Source organism: Hyperolius riggenbachi, chromosome 6, assembly GCF_040937935.1.
Source record: "Hyperolius riggenbachi isolate aHypRig1 chromosome 6, aHypRig1.pri, whole genome shotgun sequence".
NCBI lineage: Eukaryota > Metazoa > Chordata > Amphibia > Anura > Hyperoliidae > Hyperolius > Hyperolius riggenbachi.
In genome coordinates this window covers 130,568,786-130,593,893 of record NC_090651.1, presented here as the reverse complement: position 1 = coordinate 130,593,893, position 25,108 = coordinate 130,568,786, and the positions used below count along the sequence as shown (strand labels likewise).

General features: G+C 45.0%; 1 protein-coding gene across 5 annotated transcripts in view; it reads right to left on the bottom strand.

The window, feature by feature from the left end:
* Positions 1-457: 457 nt before the first annotated feature.
* Positions 458-25,108, bottom strand: part of LOC137521110 (dimethylaniline monooxygenase [N-oxide-forming] 2-like) — a 39,902-nt gene continuing 15,251 nt past the window's right edge. For all 5 annotated transcript variants that reach the window (XM_068239915.1, XM_068239919.1, XM_068239916.1 and 2 more), the window contains 5 exons: positions 23,339-23,481; positions 10,321-10,517; positions 6,828-7,183; positions 6,548-6,620; positions 458-2,395 (listed from right to left, as the gene is read on the bottom strand). In XM_068239915.1, the coding sequence (XP_068096016.1) occupies positions 2,050-2,395; positions 6,548-6,620; positions 6,828-7,183; positions 10,321-10,517; positions 23,339-23,481 (1,115 nt within the window). In that variant the 3' untranslated portion in view covers positions 458-2,049. The remainder of the gene's footprint in view (positions 2,396-6,547; positions 6,621-6,827; positions 7,184-10,320; positions 10,518-23,338; positions 23,482-25,108) is intronic.

Below are 25,108 nucleotides of genomic sequence, written 5' to 3'. Positions count from 1 at the left end.
ATGCTTGTTAGAAAGGGTGGGTTCCACAAGCAGTGTTGGACTGAGAGGTGGTAAAGCTGAGGAAAGCCACTTGTTGCCCAAGCAGCAGAAACCAGGTGCTCGCAGTGAAGACTTGCTACAGGTTTCTATTGGGAGTGATAACACATGGTTTCTGCTGCTTGGCCAGCAGGTTTATTTCATCTGTTTTTCCACCTCCCGATCCGACACGGTCCACAACTGCTATTACAGCAGTTATCATGCGATCTGCCGCGCGTGGCGGTTTGCATGCGTAAAGCATTACTCCGCATGATAAACAAACCTTTGCACACGATCACACGGCTGTGAAAGCAGTTATCACGCTTTTGTGAATCTAGCCCTAGGTAATAAGGCACCTGTAATAATCAAAAGGTTTGGCAGTGGATTTTAAAAGAGCAGGACATACAATACCCATAAAGCAATGAGTACACACATAAGATCATTAATAGTTGCAAAAAAGCGTATCAAAATTTATTGAAAAGAAATATTAATAATAACATTAAAAAGCACATGGGATGGCCACCCCGTCACAGCTCATCCACCCGATCATAACCACACATGATCATAATCATCCGACGGCATCTAAAGCTAATGTTGAAAAATAAAGGGGGAATCCAGATAACAGAACGTAAGGTCAGTTCAGTTCCTTAGAGACACTATTACACGTAGGACATCCGTCATTCAAAACAGCCAAGTTAGTATGGTTTATATGTAGCACACAGCGTAAAGCAGTGGAGAGGTAGACACTATGTGCAGGTGAAGCAAGCACAGGAAGCACAGCAGAGATCAGCAGAAAATATCACCATGTAAGTGCATTTTTGCGCATTAAACTTGAAATGATGACACGATATATCAATAGGCTTGTCTCACCATATCCATGGATCTCCGATGCGTGCAAAAGCGCAGCAGTCCATCTCACCGCAAAAGTTGTTGGGCTGTCAGTAGTTGTAGAGCACAGAGTGTCCCGTCCAGGCTCAATAGGAGATGGTGGCTGTGTGTTGTAAGCTGTGTAGCATGGCCGGCGGGAGGACTACAGGTCCAAGCAGTGGGTGTCACGGTCAACTTGGCCAAGGCAGCGTGCATGGCGACAAAGCCCTTTTACAGACCTGTAGGCCCTAGGTAATAAGGCACCTGGTCTGGATGGCATACATCCTTAGGTGCTAAAGGGAATTAAGTTCAGTTATTGATAAAACCCTTTATCTTATCTTTTGTGAGTCTCTTTCAAGTGGCAGAGTTGCAATAGACTGGCATACAGCCAACGTTTTCCCATTATTTAAGAAGAGCAAAAAAATCAGATCCAGGAAATTATAGACCTGTAATCTTATCTGTGTGCAAGTTATTTGAGGGGTTCCTAATGCTAGGTATACACAATACGATTTTACGTTCGATAGATAATTTCCATCATGTCTGATATTACTTTTGATTGTTTTACCGCTCAATTCCTCATAGAAGTGAATAGAAATTGATAAGAAAAGGTAAGAGAATAGAGCGGGAAACCAAGCAGAAAAACAAAGAATTGACCGGAAAAAACGCATTGTGAGTACCTAGCATAAGAGATGCTTTACAAGACATCACTGCAGAGAAAAATCTAATTTCTCATCATCAACATACAGTAGGTTTACTAAGGACAGGTCTTGTTTGACTAACAGATTTGACTGGCAGCTTTTATGATAGTGTGGTTATTGGGAATGCTGTCGACAATGTCGATTTCCAAAATCGTCTGAAACTGACATTGCATTTCTTTAAGCTACTCATTTTCTGGAAGACCTAGAAACTTTCCATTTTAGTGGATAAGCAATTTGCTGTATAAATAAGGAGCTTCTTGCACATTTCCAACAACTGGACTAATTCATTAACTGACAACAATTATATCACGCTCTGTGTTGTAAAACCTCTGTTAGTTCAGTTTGCTCATGTGTGTAAAATGTACAAAGATTTGCTATCAATTCCTGCAATTCATGAATGGATTGTCTCTTCAGCAAATTTTCATCTCAGGCATTTACAGCACTTGTGAGAACAAAACACAGTTACATATCATTCTTTCAGCCAAACAGCTACGATTGAAATCAAAAGGCAGAAACAAAAGAGTAAAATAGAAGTCAATGAATGTTTAGAATTCTGCTTTGTCACTCTGGTTCTTAGAGGCTTTTCAATTCTCTCCCATTGTGTGAGAATGGCTTCCCGAGCTCCAGCCCATTTTCCTGGACCATTGAGTCGATACTGGTAAGAACTGCATGGACCAAAGACCACTTTGAAGGCCAAAACTGGATCTGTGAGGAGCAGCTTCCATACGTCTGGTTTCACACCTATATCTGATGCAAGATCATCCAAGTATGATATATAATTTGTTCTTCGGAAGTTATTTTCAGCTGTTGCAAACCTAAGGGGGGGGGGGGGGGGAGTTTTAAATGGTTATACAACAAGCTACTGATAATTAAATCTACATTTCTCTCACAAATAGCCTTACATGCAAATTGCCCACTTGACAGAACTATCTATTTTTCTCAAGGAAAGCATCAAATGAAGACTCCCTCAAGGAAAGCATCAAATGAAGATTCCCTAAGTACCTCAGTAGAAATGGGTATATAAAAACCTCTACAACAAGGCTGAGTGCTAAGTCAATACTATCTGGCATAAGGCAATCCATTACATATGCTATGTAAAATAATGTGGAAGCTGTCAACAGTGCTATATACAGTGGCTTGCAAAAGTATTCAGCCCCCTTGAAGTTTTCCACATTTTGTCACATTACTGCCACAAACATAAATCAATTTTATTGGAATTCCACATGAAAGACCAATACAAAGTGGTGTACATGTGAGAAGTGGAACGAAAATCATACATGATTCCAAACATTTTTAAAAAATAAATAACTGCAAAGTGGGGTGTGCATAATTATTCAGCCCCTTGAGTCAATACTTTGTAGAACCACTTTTTGCTGCAATTACAGCTGCCAGTCTTTTAGGGTATGTCTCTACCAGCTTTGCACATCTAGAGACTGAAATCCTTGCCCATTCATCTTTGCAAAACAGCTCCAGCTCAGTCAGATTAGATAGACAGCGTTTGTGAACAGCAGTTTTCATATCTTGCCACAGATTCTCGATTGGATTTAGATCTGGACTTTGACTGGGCCATTCTAACACATGGATATGTTTTGTTTTAAACCATTACATTGTTGCCCTGGCTTTATGTTTAGGGCCGTTGTCCTGCTGGAAGGTGAACCTCCGCCCCAGTCTCAAGTCTTTTGCAGACTCCAAGAGATTTTCTTCCAAGATTGCCCTGTATTTGGCTCCATCCATCTTCCCATCAACTCTGACCAGCTTCCCTGTCCCTGCTGAAGAGAAGCAACCCCAGAGCATGATGCTGCCACCGAAGTTCGCCGGGAACCGTTCGCCGGCGAACCGTTCGGCCCATCTCTAGCAATTAGTAGCAAGATGCCAGTCTGAAGGAATTACAGTAGAATCCTTTTATAGTAAACAGGGGCGTTGCTAGGATCCTAAAAGATCCAGGGCACCAATGAGCACTGGCTGGGAAGGACCTGCGGTGCGCGCAGTGTGCCGTGGCAAAAATGGGTGTGGCCATGGGTGGGACCAAGTTACATGAACTTAACAGCGGTGTAACCTTATAATAATGGGCCTGCCCAGGAAAATGTTGGCTGGAGCCCCCTAGCCTTTAATTAGATAGATTACTATCAGTATAGGCATACAATAAAGTTGCATACACACATTTAATTTTGATTGGTCACTCACTGACCAATTTTACCACTACATGTAGTATGAGGGCCAAGAGACTTTGAATACTGTGAACAGAGCTGAGCTCTCATAATACCTAGAAGTAGTAAAATTGGCTATTCAAAATTGTATGTGTGTACCAGGCTTTACAGCCAATACTGTGCATACAATATAGCTGGTTTACAACCAGTACAGGCACAGTGCAACACCTTATAATGTACATACTGGAGGTAACAGATCAGCACACACTGCAGCTAGTTTACTATCAGTAAAGGCACAGAGTAACAGCTTATACTGTACACGCTGGAGACAGCAGAGATCACCACATGCTGCAGTTAGTTTACCATCAGTACAGGCACAGAGTAACAGCTTATACTGTACATGCTGGAGGTAGCAGAGATCAGCACACACTGCCGCTAGTTTACTAGTAGTACAGGCACAGAGCAACACCTTATACTGTACATACTGGAGGTAACAGATCAGCACACACTGCAGCTAGTTTACTATCAGTACAGGCAAAGTAACAGCTTATACTGTACACGCTGGAGGCAGCAGAGATCAGCACACACTGCCGCTAGTTTACTAGCAGTACAGGAACAGAATAACAGCTTATACTGTACACACTGCCGCTAGTTTACTAGCAGTAAAGGAACAGAATAACAGCTTATACTGTACACATTGAAAGTAGTAGAGATCAGCCCGAACCTAATGCTGGGAATACACGGCTCGATTCTGAACTGATAAGATGGCTCGATAGATAATTTCCGACACGTCCGATCTGCCGCCCAATCGTTTTGCCGCTCGATTCTGCATTGGGGACGATGGAAAAAGATAAGAAAAATGAGTGGAAGATAAGTGAATTGCCCACAGAATCGAGCGCCAAAAACGATTGGGCGCAGAATCGAGCCCCAGAATCAACCCGTGTATTCCCAGCATAAGGCCCGGTTCACACTTACGTTTAAAAACGTTGCTGCTGACACACACACACACACACCTGCTGCGGACACACACACACACACGCTGCTGCTGACACACACACTCACACACTGCTGCTGCTGACACGACACACACACACGCTGCTGCGGACACACACACACACACTGCTGCTGACACGACACACACACGCTGCTGCGGACACACACACACACACACACTGCTGCTGACATGACACACACACGCTGCTGCTGACACACACACACACACACACACACACACACACACACACACACACACACACACACACACACACACACACACACTGCTGCTGCTGCTGACACACACACTGCTGCTGACACGACACACACACACACACACACACACACACACACACACACACTGCTGCTGACATGACACACACGCTGCTGCTGACACACACACACACTGCTGCTGCTGCTGACACACACACTGCTGCTGACACTGACACACACACACACATACACACACACACACACACACACACACACACACTGCTGCTGACACGACACACACTGCTGCTGTTGCTGACACACACACACACACACCTACTTGCTGCTGCTGGCATGTGAGGCTAGTTCTGGCCAGGCCTAAGCTGGTGGAACCTGGTCTTCCTGAGCCTGGTGCTGTGGGGCAGGCTGAAAATGCCATCGGGGTCAGCAGGCACCGGGCAGGCACATAGTTCAGCGGGGGTCAGCCGGTGTTTCAACATTTTAGCATAACAACGGCGCCGGGCAAGCATCTCCACCACGAGCAGGGGGCGGAGCTATCCACGCTCTCTCCAGCCCCCTGCTTTTCAGCGGGGCTCAGCGGGCGCCGGGCAGGCATCTCCACCACGTGCAGGGGGCGGAGCTATCCACGCTCTCTCCAGCCCCCTGCTTTTGCAGTAGTTCAGCGGGCGCCGGGCAGGCATCTCCACCACGTGCAGGGGGCGGAGCTATTCACGCTCTCTCCAGCCCCCTGCCTTTGCAATGCAATTCAATCGCAGGCACGCCCCCTGCCAGGTGCTCCTGATTGGGCAGGGGGCGGATGGGGCAAAGTGCTGGCTGACGGCTGAGTGTTGCGAGCGGCGAGCACCGCCCACAACGTGGCGGCCGCCATCTCATACAAAACGGCCAGCGCCAGGCATACCCCCGGGGCCCGCCCCCCCCCCCGCCTGTTCAGGAGGTGGGCCCGGTCGCGACGGCGACCCCTGCGACCGCAGGCCCTACGCCCATGTATAGCTGATTAGAACTCGTTGCTCATTAAGTTCAAAAATAGCAAAAAATAAATATCAGCAGCACCGCTGAAGTGAAAAAGATAGCTCTTTTATTTGTGCAATAAAATCACATGACAAAAAATGAGCTGAAGGCAACAGCTATCTTTTTCACTTCAGCGGTGCTGCTGATATCCCATGTGTGTACGTAATTTAAGAGTCGGAGTCCCAGGAAATGACTGTACCGTTAAAATGTTTGTTGTGGATGCTTCATTATACCAAGAGTTATGTGTGTGTTCATTTCACATAAGGGGATAAGTTAATTTGTATGCTTTTCTTTGCTGCTTTGTTTGGTACGCACTCAGTTCTAAACTGTGGTAGTGGCTGAATAGTATACTTGTTAAGAGCTCTGCCTTTGACATGAGGGACCAGGGTTGGAACCCTGGTAAAGGTCAGTTCCTATTCAGTAAGAAGTGCTTGGGCAAGATTCCCTGACATTGCAGGGTGGCCTCTGGAGCCTTTAGTGGCTGCAGCTCTTGAACGTTTTGAGTCTGACAGGAGAAAAGCGTTATACAAATATTAGGTTTATTATTTCAGGGTTAGCCAAAATCACATAACATGTTCTATACCTTACCATTTCTGTCTCTGTCTTTTATTTTTCAGCATCTCTTCTCTAATCCCTGTTTCATCTGGAAGTTTGTGTAAGCCTGAAAAATGATACTTTGTAAGTAATATTAAGGAATGCATACATGCAACAGAGGCACAAGGTAAAATGCATTTTTTTGGGGGAGCGCCTCTCATGTCCTATTGCCAGTATTTGCCACATTAAACATGGGCGTGTATGTCGGCATCCAAATTTGACATTTTGAGAGCGAACTGAGGGTAATAACAAGTGGCACAGATGAGTCCCTTACCTTTAAATAGTCTGATGGCCCATCGGTTTTGCATTTCAGTTGTCACATTGATTGGTCCAAGTGGTTTAACAAATCCAATGAATGCAATGGTGGGATTCTCGATATGCACTGGCACAATCTTTTTATATAGAGATCCTTCTGTCTCATCTTTCTTAAAGACCGATTCATCCAAAAAAGGGAAACTATAGTCATATCCAGTAGAAAGTATAACAACGTCAAGATTGTCAACTACAGAACCATCTGCAAAATGGGCGGCTGATTCAGTGAATTTGGTCACTCCAGGCTTAATGATGATTGAGCCTGAAAGAACACGGCTTGGAAGTTCTTCATTAATCAAGGGTTCCTTCCATTTAATTCTATGGAAAAAAACATGTAATTATTAAATTTCTGATCATGCAAGAAAACTAACAAAATGAATATTTTAATTTTGATATTGTTTTAACTACTGTGTTGGTTCTCTTCCGGGTGTGATTCCCCGCTTTCTGTTTTGATAGGATATAACTGCTTCCGGGCCTCGCTAATTGAAATCTACGCCTTGTTTGGAACTGTTTGGATCTTGTTATTCCTGCCAGGGCGTAGATTTCAATCATATCCGCCACACGCTCCTGATGCTACCACCGTTCACGCTGCTCTCCCGTTACTGTAGCGCCCTCGCACTTCCATCCCCATGATGGCAGAGCTCCCTGAGTTGGACGGCAGCCGATTTCATTGGTTCCTGGCCCCGTGATTACTGTGAGCCAATCATCTGACTGGCTGAGGGAGCTCTGCCATCATAGGGATGGCAGTACAAGGGCACACCTCCCAACTTTTTGAGATGAGAAAGAGGGACACTTAAGCCACGTCCCTGATCACACCCCCATCACACCCCTAGTCATGCATACCATGAAGATTTCATAAGAAAAATATGTTTTATAATTCAAATCACACTGGTCCTTTCTATCCTGGGTCATTTTCCTTCATATTAACATTTTAAAATGAGTAATATATCAGTTTAAGCAGGGGCCAGGAACCTTTTTGGCTGAGAGAGCCATAAAAGCCACATATTTTATAATGTAATTCTGTGAGAGCCATACAATAGGTTTCAAACTGGGACGGTGCGTGTGTGCAGCATAGGGCTTACGTCCCTGTTGTATACAGTTGATCCACTCGGCAGCGGAAGTGTCAGACATGTCTTCAGCTTCTGTTGGGTTTCAGCAACATCAGCAATTTCCCCCGAGAGCCAGACAGGAGAAATATAGACTAACAGCTTGTACAAATAGTTACCTGACTTGGGGGTTGATTCACTTTGTAGGAAGAGATCCCCACACTTTGGCCCAATAGGCTGCCTGTCAAGTGACAGGCAGCCTATTGAGCCAATCAAAGTGCGGGGATCTCGTCCTACAAAGTCACTGGACCTGATAGGGTCCAGAGTGTGACAATTGGAGCAGCCGTTCGTTTTGGGGTAGCACAAGTAAGTTAGTAGTGCATGCTACAGCGGTTTTTTGCGCTGCCACTCTAAGCTGCGCTGCTTGAGCACTGCAGCTGCACAGGGTCCTTTTCCACTGCAAAATGCTTTTGACCAATTTTGATGTGCATTTTCTATGCGTTTGCATTTTTCTGATTGGCAAGTGTTGTCTTGATTTTTTTTAAATAGATACTAGTGGTTAAATCAATACAAAACGCAAAGCGTTTTTCATGCGTTCCTATACTTTACATTGAAATGCAAAACGCATCATAATCGCACAGACATGCGTTTGCATTTTTTTTTAAAAACGGAGCGCAGCAGTGGAAAAGGCCACCCAGGATTATTATTTTAAACAGGCTGCACTTAGGGCTCTTTCACACTAGAGCCCTTTTTCTGCAATTCAACGCAAAGTTGATACTTTGCGTTAACCAAGGTAAAATGAGTCCATAGACTTTCATTTTACCTTTCACACCCGACGCTGCATTTCGATGCGTTGCAGTATGACGCACCCGGGAGCTTTTTATCGTCAGGAGCTGGCGTTTTCCCGCCGGGTTAATTAATTACTACCGCCGCTGATTGTGTCGCACCGCAGCATCCTGACGACACGCCGCAGGCTATTCAATGTGTGCAGGAGAACGGCTTCTGCCCACGTTGTTTAATGTGAAAGAGGCCTTAAGAATCAGCAAACGCATGCGTTTTGCGTTTTTGGCAAAAACGCAGCTAGTGGAAAAGGGCCCACACACACACAGCTGAAGGAGAAGGAGCCAGGAGGAGGAATAATAGATGTCTGGGCCAATTAGCAGGGGAGGGGAGTGACTAGCAACCAGTTACTGTTAGCTACACCCTCCCCAGTGAAATGAATCAAATTATTCGGTTTATGATCCGGTTCTTTTTAATGAATTGAATCGAATTAAAGGATTCATTGAAAAGAGCCGGACTTCCCATCACTACTTTGCACAGTGGTGTCTGGACAGGCATTGGGGGGGCGTGTCCAGCTCACTCGGCTGCCTCGGTCGTTTTCATTGGCAAAGAGAGGCTCCAAAATGAAAGAGATTTACTGATTGGTGGGCAATCAGGATCAGAAGAAGAAGCCTGTGAATTTTTTTAGCTCAGCTGCCCGGAGACAAGCCTGTGTACGCAGGGGAGCTACAATCATGGCAAGGAACTCTTTTTTTAGGCGGATGCCTGTCCCAAAAGGACAGGAAGTATGGATACTTACTTTAGTGTAATTTGAACAGGCTGCCTGTCGAAATATAGATGTTTGGCAATCCTGATGGGGTCCTAAGCAGATGCTTGAGTTGCCTGGTTGATAATCCGGCCCAGTTTGGGGCTGCGTGAGTGCTGCTGGCACTGGGGACCTAAAGTTTGTTGAAGGAGCCATTAAAGCCAATATGTACAATGATGTACTGAAGAAGAACATGATCTCCTTCCATTGGAAATCGGGCCGCAGAACAGCATTCAAACATGATTAATGACCCCAAACACACCTTCAAGAGGACTGGACCACTGTCTTGCTAAAGATACTGAGGGTAAAGATGCTAGACCTAAATCCTATTGAGCCTCTTGAGCATCTTTAGGGCAGCTTTGTCATGGAGGATTGCCACTGAAAGAAGATTCCAGTGGCAACATATGAAGCTCTAGAAAACTCCACACCTAAGAGAGTTAAGGAAATGCTGGAAAATAATGGTGGGCACACAAAATATTGGCACTTTGAGCACAGTTTTTATACTCTTCACTTAGGGGTGTGCTGACTTTTGTTGTGGTTTAGACATTGATGGCTGCGAGATGAGATTTTTTTTTTGATAGAACAGATACACTGTTATATAAGCTGTACACTGACTACATTCTACCAATGTATCATATCCTCAGTGTTATCACATGAAACAATATAATAAAATACTTCAACAATGAGAGAGGTATACTCATTTTTATGGAAGCAGAGAAACAGGTTTAAGGTGGGGAGGAAGGGGAATAGGATAGCTGGTACATAATACAAGAAAAAGATCAAGTCTTTTTCATGCCATGAAATAAAAGTTTATGTGACATTACTCTTCAGGCTGTATAGTGTACAGTTCATGGTTGAATCGATTGTTCAAGTGATTTTTTACCATCCATCTGCTCATAACTGGTGGTACTAAACTTTCTATCCAGTGCTTGTAACGACAGTTTATGAACAGAACGATTGGGTAGCCTTCATTCCCAATACGTGGTATTACCCATACACCATGTCTTGTTGTAAGGTATACCTAAAAAAAATGAATTTACAAAATTATCTGAAATATTTGTAGAAAAAGTATGAAACCCCAAAAGGAGCTGAACTGTGCAGTTCTATGAAGAAACTTAGATTTCAGTTTATGAGAGAACCCAGAATTTACTGGCACACTAAAGTTCAAGTCAAATAAAAACATTTCTAGAGAAAGGCGGCTCACCCTGCTGCCGCAGAAACTCTGGGGCCATGTTAAAAACTATTTCCCTTCCGAGTTGTAGCAACTCTGGGGAGATACGTAATTCAGGGTCTTGAGAAACCCCTCTGCGCTGCCACAACCATATTGACATTACAGTATGGAGGCACCCAAGTCAGGCACTGTGTGAGTCAGGCGTGGCGCGAATCAGGCGCCAAGATGACCTGATCTGTCCCCCGTCCCCAATCGGGTATGCAGGAAACCCCCCTTGATGGTTATATTCCAAGATAAGAAGATACATTTTGGAAGGATACAATTCTGACCTTCCAACAGAGGTGTACAGTAGCCAGATAATAGGAAGCACCCAGGAAAATAAAAAATATTTACAATCAGTTCAAAAAAGGAGGTAATTATTGGCTTAACTACAAAGGATGTGACCCAAGTTCCAATAGAAAAAGATAAACAATGTTCATTAAAGTACAATAAAAGGAAAGGGTTTTGTGAGGGTCACCTTGCTTCCTCAGTCAATAGTGTACAAGGGGTTGTGCTGTATAGAGATGGCCCGAACGGTTCGCAGAAGAACTTGCTCGCACGAACTTAGCTGGTTCGACCCGCCCCCTATACTACATCATTGGGCTAAACTTTGCCCCTTTACATCACAGTCAGCAGACACATGGCAGCCAATCAGGCTGCACTCCCTCCTGGAGTCCGCCCCCCCCCCCCCTTATAAAAGGCAGCAGCGTCAGCCATGTTCTCACTCTGTGTGCTGCTGTATTAGTGAGAGAAGAGACATTGGAGAGATAGGGAAAGCGATAGTTAGGAGGTCTGTTAGCTTGCTCCTTGCTGATATTGGTTGATGAAAAGCACCCCAAAACAGCTCTTTTGAGATCTAATGTTCTTCTGATGTGTGTGTGTGTGTGTGTGTGTGTGTGTGTGTGTGTGTGTGTGTGTGTGTGTGTGTGTGTGTGTGTGTGTGTGTGTGTGTGTGTGTGTGTGTGTGTGTGTGTGTGTGTGTGTGTGTCTGTGTGTCTGTGTGTGTGTGTCACTGACACTGCATATACAGCCCTGTCTGTCGCAGCTGGCCCTTGCTAATTTCTGTACTGTGCCAGGCCCAGCACATTCAGTGCATACCTTTCACTGCCTCTGTGTGACTGCACTTTGAATTATACAATACCACCACCAGTCAGTGCACACCTTTTCCCTGCACCTGTGTGTCTGCACAATTGTATTATAGCAGAAGTCACTGCATACCTTTTCCCTGCACCTGTGTGACTGCACAATTGTATTATAGCAGCAGTCAGTGCATACCTTTTCCCTGCACCTGTGTGACTGCACATTGTATTATACCACCAGCAGTCAGGTCAAAAAGGTGTTCAGTACCTCACCTTTATCAAAATGAATAAGGCATGGATCCCGGAGGGCTACTGCCTGCCCGAAGACTAAGTCAGTCCCCGCTCACAGCATCTCTGCCTGCACGCCGTGTGACTGCCCGCCCCAAGACTAAGTCAGTCCCCACACAGTATCTCTGCCTGCAGACCGCTTGACTGCCTTCTCCGCCACCACCAACAGGGTCCAAGACTCCAGGTGGATTCCTGAATTTTTATGGCCGCTGCTAGCAGCGGCTGCTGCTACCAAATATAATAATAATTTTTCTGGTGCGTGTACATGCCTAATTTTTCTGGCTGCACTGCGGCTGCAACACCATAACAAAAGGCATGTACATGTGTCAATACCCCTTCGTGATCGTTACCTTGCCGCGGTGAAGGGGCTTTTGTATCACAATGAAGCAATGACCTATATAAGTGTGTGTGGGGGGGCACATCCAAGATAATATGGTTGTTGCCTCATTGTAGACAGACCAAACTCGATCAGCTGGACAGTCACTGCTGTTCTGTCATTGAGCAACCTCAGCCTGACCATATGGGCTTGAAAACCGCCATCGCCTGCACTCTCGCCATGGTGCACACCAGTCCAGCACGACCATCACTACACAAACAGCTGTTTGCGGTGTGTTACACAGTGAGTCTGGTCTGTCAGTGTGAAGCAGTACACTACTTACACTAACTGCTGATCCATGTATACACATGCAAGGTGTTTTCAAGCACTTTAGGCTTCCAATTTAGCAATGCAATGTGATTTCTGCCTTTTAGGGATTATAACCGTGCTGTGCGTCAAATCCGTAATTTTCCCCGGGACTTTTGGCATGTATCCCACTCCGCCATGCCCCCCTCCAGGTGTTAGACCTCTTGAAACACCTTTTCCATCACTTTTGTGGCAAGAAACAGTGTTTGTTGTTTTTCAAGTTCGCCTGCCCATTGAAGTCTATTGCAGTTCGAAATATTTGCAGGTTCGCAAACTTTTTCGGAAGTTCGAGTTCAAGGTTCGCAAACCGAAAATCAGAGGCTCGAGCCATCTCTAGTGCTGGAAATTGATATGAACCCTTCTGTTAGGGCCTATTTCCACTACACACAGATTCTGGATGCAGAAAACTGACTCCAATGAATGCCTATGGGAAATCTGCATCAGAAAAGTCGCGTTTAGTGGAAGCAGGCCCATAGGCATCCATTGGAGTTAGTTTTTCTGCATCCAGAATCCGCGTGTAGTGGAAACAGGCACTTACCACAATTACCTCCACTTTTATATTGTTTGAAATATTTTATACATTTCTTGGTGTCTCCTGTTTCCCAGTCTGACACAGGAGCTGCCTGCTGCAGGAAATAAATAATGGCTTGTGTACAGCAGTCAGGTTCTATGTGAAACAGATGGGAGTCTGACATAAGTTCAGTTTGCAGTGGACAACATTGAAAAAAAGTAGCGAAAAATAGATATTTCAATTAGGCTGTTTTATCACTTGAGTCCAATTTCCAGAGAAATAAAGTAATCCATACATTTGTCTTAAAGTGTGCCTGAAGGGAAAAAAGTGCCCTACTGGATATTTACCTAAGTAGATGGAAGCCTCTGGATAATCCAGAGACTTTCCCTTGTACCCCTCTACTAGAGATGTTTTCAAACTGTTCGCGAACAGTTATGGGCAGCCTGGCTCTGTACTACTTCCGGGTCCCTAGGTCCCTCAGTAGTACGCCGGCGCTGGCGCAGCAGAGCGCATCCATGATCATGCACCTGTGGCCGAGCAAACTCGGCGCATGAGCATGACGTCACATCGTGACATCACACACATGCACAGAGCATGTCCAGCAACAGGTTGAGTTGGCTCGAACCTCAGAGCTTAGGTTCACGAACCTCGCACATGCGAAAAAAGTTTGCGAACCGGCGAACTTCGCGAACCTCAATAGACTTCAATGGGCAGGCGAATTTTCAAAACTACAAACACTGTTTCTGGCCACAAAAGTGAGGGAAAAGATGTTTCAAGGGGTCTAACCCCTGGAGGGGGGCATGGCAGAGTGCGCTACACGCCAAAAGTCCAGGGGAAAAATCCGGATTTGACGCACAGCAGGGTTTTAAGGGCAGAAATCACATTTTATTGCTAAATTGGAGGCCTAAAGTGCTTTAAAACATCTTGCATCAATCAGGTTGGGCTTGATTCATAAAAGGGTGGTAACTTAGTTAGCATGCCTAAAAGCCCCTTAGCACACCTAACGCTCTTTAGGACAATCAAAGTTTTGCAAAGTTTAGCGCTGTGCGGTGCATGCAAAATGTTGTACCGGGTGCGATTAAACCATTGCACCGGGCGCCCCTAAAACGTTGCACCGGGTGCGTCTGAAATGTCGCACGGTGCGCCGTTTTAGGCACACCCGGTGCACCATTTTGCGTGCAGACACACAAAAACATTTCCACACCGCTGAGCCCTGGGATGATGGCACCTTGGTGATGGCTGCCGACGGAGTGTTAAGTGGGGTGCCAGAATCAGAGCCGGCGGAGGAAGATATGTCACGCTTCTGTGCAGAAGCAGAGGAAGATGAGGTGTTTTGTGTTAAATAGTCAACTACGTCCTGACAATATTGGGGGTTGATGGCATGTGCCTTCTTCTAAAAACACTGTACTTTGGTCGAGGCTGCACAAAATCACGACAGCACGACCTCGAACAGACCTGCCGGGTGGCCTGCCTCTGGCTCTGCCTGTAGTTTTGTCCATATTGGGGGGGATAAAGTGAAAGGTATGCACTGACTGGTATAATGCAATGTGCAGTCACACAGGTGCAGTGAAAGGTGTAAGGACTCACCTGTCAGCGGTTCCAGCGCCGGCTTGGGCGGCTCTGATGACAGAGCATGGCCGCGAGCTTCCTCCTCCAATGCCTCTGGCGGCATCCCTAGCATCCCTGCGGCGGTGAACGAGAGTGGGCATCCCCTCTGTGTTCCTGGGTGGGTGGGTGGGCACGCGCGGCTCAGATAGCTTAGATCAGCTGACACTTAGGCAGGGATGATTCTGTGTGCTGATTGGCCAGTTCCTTTTCTGGGCTGGTCTGTGATCTTTCCACCTGTTTATAAGCGCTCTTCATTCAGTTGCTCACTGCCCGTGATAGTAATCAGTACGCTGGTGCTGGGCACTCTGTCACTCTGTGATATTATTATATGTGATTAGTCTAGTTGCTCTGATAGATATACAGTGGCTTGCAAAAGTATTCGACCCCTTGAAGTTTTCCACATTTTGTCACATTACTGCCACAAACATGAATCAATTTTATTGGAATTCCACGTGAAAGACCAATACAAAGTGGTATACACGTTAGAAGTGGAACGAAAATCATACATGATTCCAAACATTTTTTACAAATAAATAACTGCAAAGTGGGGTGTGCGTAATTATTCAGCCCCCTTTGGTCTGAGTGCAGTCAGTTGCCCATAGACATTGCCTGATGAGTGCTTTTGACTAAATAGAGTGCAACTGTGTGTGATCTAATGTCAGTACAAATACAGCTGCTCTGTGACGGCCTCAGAGGTTGACTAAGAGAATATTGGGAGCAACAACACCATGAAGTCCACAGAACACACCAGACAGGTCAGGGATAAAGTTATTGAGAAATTTAAAGCAGGCTTAGGCTACAAAAAGATTTCCAAAGCCTTGAACATCCCACGGTGACGGAGCACTTTTCAAGCGATCATTCAGAAATGGAAGGAGTATGGCACAACTGTAAACCTACTAAGACAAGGCCGTCCACCTAAACTCACAGGCCAAACAAGGAGAGCGCTGATCAGAAATGCAGTAAAGAGGCCCATGGTGACTCTGGACGAGCTGCAGAGATCTACAGCTCAGGTGGGGGAACCTATCTATAGGACAACTATTAGTCATGCACTGCACAAAGCTGGCCTTTATGGAAGAGTGGCAAGAAGAAAGCCATTGTTAACAATAACAGAAAAGCATAAGAAGTCCCGTTTGCAGTTTGCCACAAGCCATGTGGGGGACACAGCAAACATGTGGAAGAAGGTGCTCTGGTCAGATGAGACCAAAATTGAACTTTTTGGCCAAAATGCAAAACGCTATGTGTGGCAGAAAACTAACACTGCACATCACTCTGAACACACCATCCCCACTGTCAAATATGGTGGTGGCAGCATCATGCTCTGGGGGTGCTTCTCTTCAGCAGGGACAGGGAAGCTGGTCAGAGTTGATGGGAAGATGGATGGAGCCAAATACAGGGCAATATTGGAAGAAAACCTCTTGGAGTCTGCAAAAGACTTGAGACTGGGGCGGAGGTTCACCTTCCAGCAGGACAACGACCTTAAACATGAAGCCAGGGAAACAATGGAATGGTTTAAAACAAAACATATCCATGTGTTAGACTGGCCCAGTCAAAGTCCAGATCTAAATCCAATCGAGAATCTGTGGCAAGATCTGAAAACTGCTGTTCACAAACGCTGTCCAGCTAATCTGACTGAGCTGGAGCTGTTTTGCAAAGAAGAATGAACAAGGATTTCAGTCTCTAGATGTGCAAAGCTGGTAGAGACTAGAGTTGGGCCGAACGGTTCGCCTGCGAACGGTTCCATGCGAACTTCAGTGGTTCGCGTTCGCGTCCCGCAGGCGAACCTTTGCGGAAGTTCGGTTCGCCCCATAATGCACATGGAGGGTCAACTTTGACCCTCTACATCACAGTCAGCAGGCCCAGTGTAGCCAATTAGGCTACACTAGCCCCTGGAGCCCCACCCCCCCTTATATAAGGCAGGCAGCGGCGGCCATTACGGCCACTCGTGTGCCTGCATTAGTCAGAGTAGGGCGAGCTGCTGCAGACTGTCTCTCAGGGAAAGATTAGTTAGGCTTAGCTTGTTCCTGTCTGGCTGCATACCTGTTCTGTGAACCCACCACTGCATACCTGTGCTGTGAATCCACCACTGCATACCTGTGCTGTGAACCCACCACTGCATACCTGTTCTGTTCAGTGGACCCGCCACTGTATACCTGTTCATTGAACCCACCACTGCATACCTGTGCTGTGAACCCACCACTGCATACCTGTGCTGTGAACCCACCACTGCATACCTGTTCTGTTCAGTGGACCCGCCACTGCATACCTGTTCTGTTTAGTGAACCGCCACTGCATACCTGTTCTGTTCAGTGGACCCGCCACTGCATACCTGTTCTGTTTAGTGAACCGCCACTGTATACCTGTTCTGTTTAGTGAACCCGCCACTGCATACCTGTTCTGTTCAGTGAACCCACCGCATCAGTGCGCATACCTGTGCAGTTAAGTGAACCCGCCACTGCATACCTGTTCTGTTCAGTGGACCCGCCACTGCATACCTGTTCTGTTTAGTGAACCCGCCACTGCATACCTGTTCTGTTCAGTGGACCCGCCACTGCATACCTGTTCTGTTTAGTGAACCGCCACTGTATACCTGTTCTGTTTAGTGAACCCGCCACTGCATACCTGTTCTGTTCAGTGGACCCGCCACTGCATACCTGTTCTGTTTAGTGAACCCGCCACTGCATACCGGGACTCCAGGCGGATTGCTGAATTTTTTAGGCCGCTGCTAGCAGCGGCCGCTGTAATAATTTTTCGGGTGCGTGTACATGACTGCCTAATTTTTCTGGCTGCACTGCGGGCAGCTGCAACAACAAAAGAAAAGGCATGTACATGCGCCCATTCCCCTTCGTGATCATTACCTTGCCGTGGTGAAGGGGCTTGCGTATCACAATGGAGCAATGACCGGCGCCTAGATGAGTGTCTCGGGGGGCACACCCACGATAATAAGGTCGTTGCCTCATTGTGGTCAGACCAAATTTGATCAGCTGGACAGTCACTGTTCTGTCATTCAGCTACATCAGCCAGGTGACCATATGGGTTGTAAAGCCACCAAAACCTGCACTCTCGCCATGGTGCGCACCAGTAAAGCACGGCCGTCACTACACAAACAGCTGTTTGCGGTGCGTTACACGATGAGTTTGGTGTGTCAGTGTGAAGCAGTACCTTAATTACACTACCTGATTGATGTATACACATGCAAGATGTTTTAAAGCACTTTAGGCCTGTCATTTAGCATTCAATGTGATTTCTGCCCTTAAAACGCTGCTTTGCGTCAAATCCAGATTTTTCCCGGGGACTTTTGGCATGTATCCCACTCCGCCATCCCCCCCTCCAGGTGTTAGACCCCTTGAAACATCTTTTCCATCACTTTTGTGGCCAGCATAATTATTTTTTTTTTTCAAAGTTCGCATCCCCATTGAAGTCTATTGCGGTTCGCGAACTTTAACGCGAACCGAACCTTTCGCGAAAGTTCGCGAACCCGGTTCGCGAACCGAAAATCGGAGGTTCGGCCCAACTCTAGTAGAGACATACCCTAAAAGACTGGCAGCTGTAATTGCAGCAAAAGGTGGTTCTACAAAGTATTGACTCAGGGGGCTGAATAATTACACACACCCCACTTTGCAGTTATTTATTTGTAAAAATGTTTGGAATCATGTATGATTTTCGTTCCACTTCTCACGTGTACACCACTTTGTATTGGTCTTTCACATGGAATTCCAATAAAATTGATTCATGTTGTGGCAGTAATGTGGCAGTAATGTAAAAAAATGTGGAAAACTTCAAGGGGGCCGAATACTTTTGCAAGCCACTGTATATGCAGTGTTTGTGATATATATCTATCCTTTAGACTAGTGTTTGTTATTTTACTGATTTACGGTGTATGATCCTTTTGCTACTCCTTGACCACGACTGTCTCAGTGTATTGTACCTCAGCCATCTGACCACCCGTGTATGACCCTAACCTGTTTAACCTTTTCAGCCGCCCAGACGTGAAGCTCACGTCCGGGCGGCTGCTCAGCTGCGCTCTCGCGCTCCTGCGAGTGATCGCGGGTGCGCCCCCGTGTCCTCGCTGTGTCCCCCGGAAGCCCTGGGATCAGTGAAAGGGAACATGGTTCCCGATCACCGATCCCTGTCCCCCGCAGAAAAACCGAAGCGCTCACCCGTGAGGCTTCGGCTCTTCTGCCCGGAAAAATGTACACATCCCCCTATACTTCCGCATAGTGAGAAGTACAAGGAGGGAAACCAAAAATGAAGGTGGCCATCTTGTGGCCAAATAGTAAAACTACATCAACACATTTTCTACATTAAAATTTACACATCTAACAACATTAAAAAATAACTGTTTATGTCCCACACCAAAATATTCCCCAAATAAAATTTTGAATGAAAAAAAATTACAATTAAAAAAAAAAAAAGATATAAATAGTTACCTAAGGGTCTGAACTTTTTAAATATGCATTTGAAGGGGGTATACTACAAACATTTTTTAAATTATAAGCTTGTAAATAGTGATGGACGCAAAACGGAAACAATGCACCTTTATTTCCAAATAAAATATTGGCACCATACATTGTGGTAGGGACAAAAGTTAAATGGTATAATAACCGAGACATACGGGCAAATAAAATACATAGGTTTTAATTATGGTAGCATGGATTATTTTAAAGCTATAATGGCCGAAAACTGAGAAATAATGATTTTTTTTCCATTTTTTTCTTATTAATCCTGTTAAAATGCGTTTACAGTAAAGTGGCTCTCAGCAAAATGTACCACCCACAGAAAGCCCAATTAGTGGGGGAAAAAAACAAGATATAGATCAATAAATTGTGATAAGTAGTGATAAAGTTATTAGCGAATTAATGAGAGGTGAAAATTGCTCCAATGCATAAGGTGAAAAATTCCAGCGGGCTGAAATGGTTAACGACCAAGCCTTTGTCTCAGCCCATTGTACCATAGCTATCTGATATCTCGTGTATGACCCTAGCTTATGTTTTGCCTACGATTAATCTGATCTTCTGTGCACACGTCTTATACCAAGCGTGACAAAAGGTATGCAGTGACTGCTGGTACAACAATGTGCATTCACACAGGTGCACTGAAAAGGTTGCAGCGACTGCTGCTGGTATAGCAATGTGCAGTCAGTCACACAGGTGCAGTTAAAAGTTTGCAGCGACTGCTGCTGGTATAACAATGTGCAGTTAGTCACACAGGTGCAGTGAAAAGGTTGCAGTGACTGCTGGTATAACAATGTGCAGTCAGTCACACAGGTGCAGTGAAAGGTATGCACGGACTGGTATATAAAACAGCGTGCGGTCACACAGATGCAGTGAAAGCTATGCAGTGACTGCTAAATAAAACAGCTTGCGGTCACAGGTGCACTGAAAAGGTGTGCTGAATGTGCTGGGCTTGGCACAGTATAGCAATTAGCAAGGGCCAGCTGTGACAGACAGGGCTGTATATGCAGTGTCAGTGGGCCACACAAAAAAAAACACATCACAAGAACATTAGCTTTAAAAGAGCTGTTTTGGGGTGCTTTTCATCAACAAATATCAGCAAGGAGCAAGCTAACAGACCTAACTATCGCTTTCCCTATCTCTCCAATGTCTCTCCCTTCACTCACTAAAATGGGCAGCAGCCAGCACACAGAGTGAGATCATGGCCGACGCTGCTGCCTTATATAAGGGGGGGGGGGGGCTCCAGGAGGGAGTGCAACCTGATTGGCTGTCACGTGTCTGTTGACTGTGATGTAGAGGGTCAACGTTTAGCCCAATGATGTAGTATAGGGGCGGGTCAAACTCGCATAAAAGTTCGCGATTCGGCACGAGCGCGAATAAGTTCGGGTGCGAATTGTTCAGGCCATCTCTAGCCACAGGTGCGTGATCAAGGATGCGCTCTGCCGGGCCAGCGCCTGCGTACTCCTGAAGGACCTAGTGACCCGGAAGTAGTACAGAGCCAGGCTGCCCATAACTGTTTGCTGCCAAACTGATTGCACACATCTCTACACGCGACGCCACGCTGATCTGTTTACTTGAGCAGCACGCAATAATTTAATTAAAAAAAATTGTAAATGACATTAACTTTTTTTTTCTAAAAAACAAATATTTTTTGAATAAATAACAATGCCCAAGCTGGTCCGTTCAATTGAGCGTGCATGCAGCACCCGCACACCTAAGGACCTTACAGACCTGTTACCACCCAATCTCACATGGCTGCATGGTTGTGTAACTAGTTAGCATGGTGAAGTTCACAAATAGGCTGAAAAAAATTAGAATGCACACTGAGCCAGTCTGGTGAAACTTGTAGCACCCTGGTCTGTTAAATTGAGCCAACATGCAGCACCACACACACCTAATGGCCTTACAGACCTGTTAGCGCTCAATCTCGGTAAATGCGGTGTTTAGTCTGTCAGTATGAAGTGGGCATAACCCTTACATTACCACTCTAGACATTTAATCTATTGCCTGCTCTTTTGATACCATGCTGATTGTATATATTTTATATTTGCATGTTTTAAATGTCTGTATATATTGTTGTGTACTTAGCTAGATAGATTAGTCAGGGTGTTCTATATATTTGTGTCCCTCCATTCCTGGGCTGTCTGTATATAGCGTGCTGGGCATGTGGTTGCATCATATTTGCATTGTCAGTTGTATGTACTATCTGGTTGCAATAAAACTTTTATTTGCACCTTATTCATTGGTCTCAGTATCGGTATTGCTGCAAATTGTGGTCAACCCCTGTTCCTCTGTTCAGATTTATGACAGAAGTTCTGGCCACCAGGGATGAGCAGAAACTACGCCAGTGCGAATCTACGCATCGTAGTTCGCATCTACGCATCGTAGTTCATAGGCGAAGTTTCAAAACTACGCTTACGAATTTACGCGTAGCAAAGTACCGCTATGCGTAGCTTACGCCCACTATACGTAGTTAACATGTGTATTGCGTAGTGAACTACGAACGCGTTACTCGCGTCTAATTTTCCGCATGCGATTGTATGCATACAAATTTACGCATTGGAAAGAAGAATGTACGCATAGAAAGGTTCCCAGTATATGCATTTATAAAGAAATTAATGCGTACAATTTTCTGCATACGGGCATAAGTATCCGCATACACTACGCTTCGCACTACGCGTAATTGCGTATTTTAACGTGTATTCTATGAAATGCATACGAAGCGAATATTTGTTTTCGAAGCCGTAGTTAGGCGAAGCGAAATTGCGTAAAACTACGCATATTTCCAGTGTAGCGAAGTTGGCTGACTACGACCATCCCTGCTGGCCACTGGCTGGAGTAGAAGGCAGTCCTTAAGTATTCCATGTGATAAACAAAATGCATCTGGTGAATTGCAGAAATTTAGGGCTCTGCAGAGCCCTCTGCTGGTGGCACAATGAAAATCCCGGATAGTCCATGCCAATACTGCCACCAGCAGACAGGAGAAAGTCGTGCATGGTTCTTAACAGGCTGCCTCAAAGTGTGCCTGACAAATAGACACCAGACACCATCCAGGTGTCCTCTGCCATTTCCTCTGAATAGTAAGGGGGTGTCCAGTATGATGAGGTCAGCGTGGAACTCCAGTGACCGGAAATAAAGAAAAAGACATAGAAACAGATCAGGAGCACCAATAGTGTAGTATTTTCACAAAAGGGAAACTAAATCCTCAATAATACTATTTACAAACACCGGTTGATTTTAGGCAACCACTGTTTAGAGCATGTGGAGAAAACCATCTCCACTAGGATTCAAAGTCCTCTTCCGGACTTGGGTCACACTCCAATCAAAAAGGCCCACTAGAGCCATTGGATATCTGTTGCAGTGTTAATCATTACAAGGGGGCTAGACAGGGTGAGAGGAGGCACCCCAGTGTGAGCATAATCTATCAATTTGGTAGTTAATAAGGAACAGTCTTACCTCAATATGGAGGGTAAACAATCATTTATTGGACACCAAAAATAACGCGTTTCTCCTTACCTGTGCTACAGAGATTAAAGATACATTGTTATTAACCTGAAGAAGTGGGTGAAAGCCGACAAATGCTTTGTTTGGTAGTGTCCAATAAATTATTATTTAACCTCCATATCGAGGTACTACTGTTCCTTCCTAACTCCAAAATTGGTAGTTTACACCTACACAGGGGCGCCTCTTGCCCCTGTAACATTTCCTCTGAATGAAAGCCTTCCTTTTCACAGGCATAATTGTGAAGGACAAACCTTGACCACCCGGTCAGCATTTTCAGGGGTCATAGCAGACCGGCACACAAGCAGCTTGTTTGGCGCATAAGAAAATGTGAAAAATTGCTTAATTCCAATTGGAAAACAGCAGGAAACTGTAAAAGTTGAGCTGAACAAAAGCAGTAATTATAATTCTCCTTCATCTGGAACAGTGAAACATTTCAAGCTACAGATACAGCAACAATTTAGAAAATATTTAATTCTATTTCCAAAAATTACAATGTTACTGATATATACCTGTGAGGCTCTTGTACAAAGGTCAGTTGAAATATCAACTCCAGTGTTTCCCATTCCAACAATCAGCACTCTTTTATCATCATAATCTATTGGTGTCTTGTACTCTTTGGCATGTTGAACACTCCCCTTGAAAATCTGAATTCCTTTTTAGAAACAAACAATATATTAAATTTATTTTACAGAAGTAAAACATTAAAGTGACATGTATGATACTCCAACACAATGAAAGGTTATGTTTGGTGTAAATTGCACATCTAAATGTTCAGTGGTTCTAGAAATTTCAGGAGATGGTAGTGTATCTGAAACTGAAGTAAGCTAAGCTCCTGATCTTTGTTCTTGCTCAGTGAATTTATCCATTACACTTAATTAGAAAGGCTTGAAAGATCCAAGGTGAGGAACTTCCTTGTGACAATGGGGGACTTTTTCTGATGCTGGAGCTTAACATCAGCTGCAATATATTTGCTTCAACAGTACAATATCCTCCACATATAACTTTGGAATAGTAAATAGTTTTGCTTTGAAATTTTTACTGGAGGTAACCTCTGATCATGTACAATAATGTTTTGTTTATATTTCTCATGTGCATTGAGAGTCACTAAACACTTCCCACAGGTTTTTACCCCCTTAAAAACAAGAGCACCTTTCACATCAAGCTCCTCCCATTCATTTTCCAATAACTTTATCCTTACTTATCACACTGAAATGATCTATATATTGGGAGTTTTTTTTCACCACAAATTAGGATTTCGTTGGGTGGTACCTTTTGCTAAGAATTTTATTTTATATGCATTTTTAAAGGTAATAAGCAAAAAAAAAAAATTATTATTATTTCTCAGTTTTTCAATGTGTTATGATAGATAAAACCCACAAGTTTATTTGCTCATTTGTCCTGGTCATTACAACATTTAAAGAGAGTCTGAAGCGAGAATAAATCTTGCTTCAGACCTCATAGATGGCAGGGGCATGCGTGCCCCTGCTAAACCGCCGCTATCGCACCACTAAACGGGGGTCCTTTACCTCACAAATCCCCTCCGTGCAACGGGGGATCTCTTCCGCATAGAGGCAGGGCTAACCGCCGCAGCCCTGCCTCACGCGCGTCTGTCAGTGCGTATCTCTGCCTCTCCCCCGCCCCTCTCAGTCTTCCTTTGCTGAGAGGGGCAGGGGAGAGGCGGCGATGCGCCGCTGATAGACGGCGCTTAGAGGCAGGGCTGCAGCCATTAGCCCTGCCTCAAGAGCAGCAAAATCTACGACCAAGTTGGTCGTTGATTTTGCAGGGGTGGGTTTGGGGGGTAAGGGACCCCCGTTTAGCCGCGGGATAGCGACGTTTTAGCAGGGGCACACATGCCCCTGCTAAATATAAGCACTGAAGTAAGATTTATTCTCGCTTCAGTGTCTCTTTAAATTGAGTCCCTAGTATAATGTATGGCAATAATATTTTATTTGGAAATAAAGGTGTATTTTTTCTGTTTATGGTTTATTTATTCTATACCAATAATTACAAGCCTTCATTTACAAAACTAACAGTAATAAACCCTCATGACATTATTATTATTATTTAGTATTTATATAGCGCCGACATCTTCCGCAGCGCTGTACAGAGTATATATTGTCTTGTCACTAACTGTCCCTCAGAGGGGCTCACAATCTAATCCCTACCATAGGCATATGTCTATATCGTATAGTGTATGTATCGTAGTCTAGGGCCAATTTTTTGGAGGAAGCCAATTAATCTATCTGTATGTTTTTGGGGATGTGGGAGGAAACCGGAGT